Below are 5,533 nucleotides of genomic sequence, written 5' to 3'. Positions count from 1 at the left end.
TAAATAGGCCAAATTATTGTTTTTGTCCATAACTTGTCTGGTTATGAACTATAACTTAACAAGTTATTATCCATAATTCACGATTTTTGTCCATAATTTGTCTGACTATGAACCATAACTTGATAAGTTTGTTCATAATTTATCTAATTTTATCCTATAACTTAATAAATTATGGTCTATTAATTTCTATAACTAAAAATTGACCTATATACTTTTTTAAATTTTTCATATTGACGTATTTTTTACTATTTCCGTAAAAATAATTTGTTTTACTATTCTGAGGGAGTGGTTGTACAACTCTCCTCTTCAAAAATGGTACTGGGCCTAATAATCACAAGCCCATTTAGTGTCTTTCTTGGGCCAGCGGCTATGTGCGGAAAGGCAAGTGCAGGCGAGGCAGAAGAGCTTACGTCGCAGGAAATGATTGCTCCTATCTCTCGCGGTTTCTTTTTTCCCGCGTGATATTCGCTGAATATCCCCAAAAAACCCCCCAAGCGTTGACCGTTGACATTGTTGTAATCATCTCCCTCCGTCATCTCTTCTCTTCCTTGTTGCCTTGTGGGACCCACCCCTCGCTCATCCTTTCTCGGACATTTCCGTTTGTCAAAGCCCCCAAACTCCCACGCAATCACTCTCACGTTGTGTCCGCCTTGTACCTCACCGTTTCTATAAAGAAGTTCTTTTGCTGAGGATTTAGAGAAAAAAGAGTTTGATTTATTTTATCCATTTATAAATATTTATTATTTGTTTTTCAATTCTTGGTTTTTGTGGGAAATCGGAATTTATGGAGGTCGGCGGAGGCGCGTCGCAGAAGGGTCCGGTGACGTGCGGGGCGTGGATCCGACGACCCGAGAATTCAAACATGGCGATTCTTGGAAGGTCGGCGCGTGGGAATTCCACGCGTTCCGTGATCGAGATCTTCTCCTTCGATCCCAACACCATTTCTCTATCCTCCTCTCCTCTGGTCTCTTTACTCTCTCTCTCTCTCTCTCTCTCTGATGTTCTTCTATTGGAAAATGGAATTATTTGGAACGACAAATATAAAGATATATTTTTTAAAAGTGTTTAATCGTGGATATTTTTGGGGGTTTAGGTTACACATGTGTTGGAAGAAGTGGAAGGAGATCCTGTTTCGATAGCGGTGCATCCGAGCGGGGACGACGTCGTTTGCTCTACAACCAAAGGTGGCTGCAAGTGAGTTATATCAATATTAATTTTCTTGATATTTCATTGTTTTCATTTTTTTAAAATTTTTTTTGGCCGAATATGTCATGTTCTATTGTTGTGTTCATGGAGTTACGGGTATTGCTCAAATTGGTGCTAATATTTTTTTTTTTTTTTGGGGTGTCTCCTGAAACGTTTCGTGTTTAAATGTGGTTTATTGTTCCTATTTTGTTGAATAAAAACACATTAGGGTCCATTTGGAACATATACTCAAATCATGATTTTTGATTTTGAGATTTGAAATTCAAATTTTTTGGAAAACACTCTAGCGGCAGAGTTTGAGTATATTGGGCCCTAAATTAGTGAGTACCGTTGTCTTGTCAATTTCATTATCTTGCCTATATGAATTTAGTACCATGTTTATATAGTTACTAAAGCTGAATATGTTGACTCACATTGTTGTAAAACACCAATTTTCAAAGTTTCTTTTTTTCGTTTTTAAAGAAATAAGAATTGATACCATTTTAAGTTAACCTGCCACTTTGTTGCTGTTGTTGTTATTTTTAGGATCATTCCCATTTCCACTTTGTTATGTTCACTTATCTATGACTCCTACAGAAATCTTGATGTTGTACTTTGTATGATGATTTTTTGCTTCTTTTTTTTTTTTTTTTTTTTCCTGTTGAATGTGCAGATTGATAGAGTTGTATGGTCACAAATCGAATGCGAAGATCTTGGCAAAAGAACTACCACCTCTCCAAGGTGTTGGCCCACAGAATTGTCTAGCTTTTAGTGTTGATGGTTCTAAGCTTGCCACTGGTGGTGAGGTAACTAAGGAAATATTTACTAATCTTTGCTCTCTCATATTGCCACTTTGAAATGTTCTGACATATACCGTGATCTTATCGTCTATAGGATGGGCATCTAAGAATTTTGGAGTGGCCAAGCCTTCGAATCATTTTAGATGAACCCAAGGCACACAAGTCGGTTCTGGATATGGATTTTAGGTTGGTACACTTTTTTTGTTGACTTTCTTTTCTCCCTCCATATATAAATTGCCCTTGTGTTTGAAGTTGCTTTTCAAGAAAAAGTTTAATTTAACAAAACAATATTTAATTATTTATGTAATAAGTTCAAAAGTAGGAATAGTTTTGTTTGGTCAGACCGGAAAGCTGCAACATGATGATTTAAGTTTTTCCATTGCTTGGATAACTCTATGATTGTTTGAGGCATGGAAAGGAATGTGCTGCTTCAGCATCAGAGTCAGAGTATGATTGTATGATAAAGGCAACAATATTTCTTGACTTGGTTCTTCCACAAAACAAAGAATTTTGCTTAGCTTTTTGGCGATCCATTGAGACTTTTTTTTTTTTAATCTTTTCTATGTTATTCTTCAATTCTTTTGTGATTTGAAGTGGTTGGAAAAAGATATTGGCATTTGCCGTATCTAATTTTGGCCTGCTTTTCACTCTCCAGCCTGGACTCAGAGTTTTTAGTTTCAACATCTACTGATGGTTTCGCAAGAATATGGAAGACAGAAGATGGCTTTCCCTTGACAACTTTGACCCGCAACTCAGTATGTGTATTTAGCTAAGTTTTGGTTCTAGTATGGTGATTGAACTCTTAATCTTGTGTCTTATAGTTTTTCTTTTTTTTTTTCTTTTTTTTTAAATCTCTGCAGGATGAAAAGATTCAACTATGTCGCTTTTCCAAGGATGGGACAAAACCATTTCTGTTTTGCACTGTTCAAAAAGGTTTTTCACCTTCTTTTAGTAAATATTGTTCATGTTTCTATCTCATCTTATAGACTCTTAAAATTTATTCCATTGTTTAAACAGGTGATAAGGCAGTTACTGCAGTTTGGGATATAAGTACATGGAATAGAATTGGACATAAGAGGCTACTTAAAAAGCCTGCTTCCATAATGTCCATCAGCAAGGATGGGAAATATCTCGCTTTGTAAGAACTCAAAACTGCAAATTTAGTTTCTGTTTTTGGATTATTGCGTGCTTTATTGATTTGAGGAGTGTCAAGGTTTCTTTTATTGTTCATGGCATCATTTAGCCTATATGTCCTTTTTTTTATTTTTTTATTTTTTTTCTTTTAACTGTAGGGGGAGCAAAGATGGAGATGTATGTGTAGTTGATGTAAAGAAAATGGGGATTTGCCACTGGAGTAAAAGGTTACATCTGGGTACATGCATTGAAACACTAGAGTTTTGTCCCAGTGAAAGGTAAGACCACCAGACGGGCTAATCTTTAATTTACTCCAATGTTGAGTCTTTTAAGTTTCCGTAGTTTATCTTCAATGTTAAGAAATTAAAAGGACTTTGTTTATCACTAGTAAGCGACGATAATGGAGTACATTTTTACGTGTTACCTTTAAATGCCGTAATATATGCACTATTAGAGGGTTCAAATCTCACTAGAGGTGTTATCTTATGGATAGATTATCTTTGATCTTGTTTGCTTTTGTGGAATATAATTAATTTTAATAAAAGAAACGCAACTTAATGTTAAGTGGGTAAAATATTGAATGTTGCCAGAATGATAACTAGTTCTGTAAAATTGAATTTGACCTGTTTCCACTGGTTTGTTGGCCAGAAACGGTAGGTTCTGATTTTGAAGAATTTCGGGGAGCATAACATTTCTTAAATGGAAGTTCATATATCATTTTGAAAGGACATATTAACTTGTAAAAGGGCATGACTTTAATGCTAGAGATTACTTTTCGAGTAGCAGCTTTAATCAATGCAATTTAGTCCATTTAGATTTGGGTGCTAACTTTTGAGCTTTCTTTCAGGGTTGTTCTTACTACTTCTACTGAATGGGGGGCTGTGGTGACCAAACTAAATGTCCCTGCCGATTGGAAAGGTCTCTCTCTCTCTCTCTCTCTCTCTCACACACACACACACACATTTTTCTAAATATTTTATGTGAAATTCGCAGAATGGCAGATCTACGCGCTGCTCTTGGGACTATTTCTGGCTTCGGCTCTCGCATTCTACATATTCATGGAGAACTCGGACTCATTTTGGAACTTCCCTCTTGGGAAGAATCAACCGGGAGGACCAAAGTTAAGCACTTTATTTGGTGATTCCCACTCCCAGTCTTCTTCTGATGATCCATTTGGTCCGGTAGATATGTGAAGATCTCAATGATTCTGTTGTACTCTTAGGAAATAGCTTGAGCAACAAATGCCTTTTTCTTCTCCAAGTTGGTTTTAGTTCAGACATGTCATTTATGAAAGAAATCATCCTAACACGGACGTTCTTTCTTTGCTCTTCTTTTGAGGAAATCTTGCAAAGAATGTAAGCTGCCTTTATGTGTTTTTCCATCTATATTTCTAGTCTTTTTACTTAACTAGGAAGCTTTTTTTTTAGATCTTCTCCCGTACGTTCGACATATTGTTAGGTCATGTATAAGTTAAAAAGTACGCAACGGTTAAAAAAATCTGACATACTAATACATCAGCCGTAGAAAATCTTTTTTTTTTTTCATTTGATTTATATGTCTTGCTACTATTATCTTTTTGGAAGCACAGTCAGTTGGAATTATCTCAGAAATTGTGGATTACGAACGTTGTAGGCAACGATTTTATATAGATCTATTTGTGTTATTATTACCTTTAATTCCCCTAAAGAAGCCCAAAACCGTAATTACCAGAATCTCTTTTTCTTTTCCATTATCATCTTTTTTTTTTTGTGTGTAAAATGAAGGGTAAAAAGAAACTAATCTATAAGCAGTAGGAAAATTATATGCAGTTTTAGGGAGTAAATATGTAGTTTTATCATATTTTAGGTTGAGTATTGTTAAGTGACCATTAGTTTGGAGTGAGAATATCATTAATTTCCATTTTAACGATAATATCTTAACATATTTATTTGTTAATTTAAGAAGCGAATTAATGGTATTTTCATACCCTAAATTAACGGTTACTTAACAGTACTCAACTTAATGGAGTAACGGTCACTTAACAATCTATCCAACTCTTTTAGTATAATTTCGACAAAAGACTGTTGGCAGCAGGTGGAGACGGCTTTCTGTTTGGATTTTAACAATGGAATGAGTAATTTAAGACAATTTGATAGATTAAAGAGTTAATCAAAGGTTAAAAGTGAGTTAAACAAAAAACAAAACAAAAAAAGCTCTAAAAATTTATTGAATGAAATATTACTTTATTCACACCAAAAAGTATAAACGAAGTCTTCCAAAAAAACAAAAAAATATAAACGAAATATTTTGAGCAGATTTTTACAGTGGTTATTAAAAAAAAATGAACTCTCATAAATTTATATTTTCAACAGCTAAATAATTATTTATTTTACACATTTTTTTATATTCTAATTTAATTTTAATTAAATACAACA

At 34.4% G+C, this 5,533-nt stretch overlaps 1 protein-coding gene across 1 annotated transcript; it reads left to right on the top strand.

The window, feature by feature from the left end:
- The first annotated feature begins 560 nt into the window (after nt 1-560).
- LOC21388695 (SEC12-like protein 1) lies at nt 561-4,729 on the top strand. Its single transcript, XM_010096881.2, has 10 exons — nt 561-964; nt 1,094-1,194; nt 1,859-1,991; nt 2,080-2,171; nt 2,641-2,740; nt 2,846-2,918; nt 3,003-3,123; nt 3,278-3,397; nt 3,967-4,037; nt 4,113-4,729. Exons 1-10 carry the CDS (start codon nt 785-787, stop codon nt 4,310-4,312), a joined length of 1,191 nt encoding a protein of 396 aa, XP_010095183.1. The 5' UTR covers nt 561-784; the 3' UTR covers nt 4,313-4,729.
- The last annotated feature ends 804 nt before the right edge of the window (nt 4,730-5,533 follow it).

This window comes from Morus notabilis, unplaced genomic scaffold, assembly GCF_000414095.1.
Source record: "Morus notabilis unplaced genomic scaffold, ASM41409v2 Scaffold931, whole genome shotgun sequence".
In the NCBI taxonomy this organism is placed as follows: Eukaryota; Viridiplantae; Streptophyta; class Magnoliopsida; order Rosales; family Moraceae; genus Morus; species Morus notabilis.
This window is presented reverse-complemented; position numbering and strand designations above follow the sequence as displayed.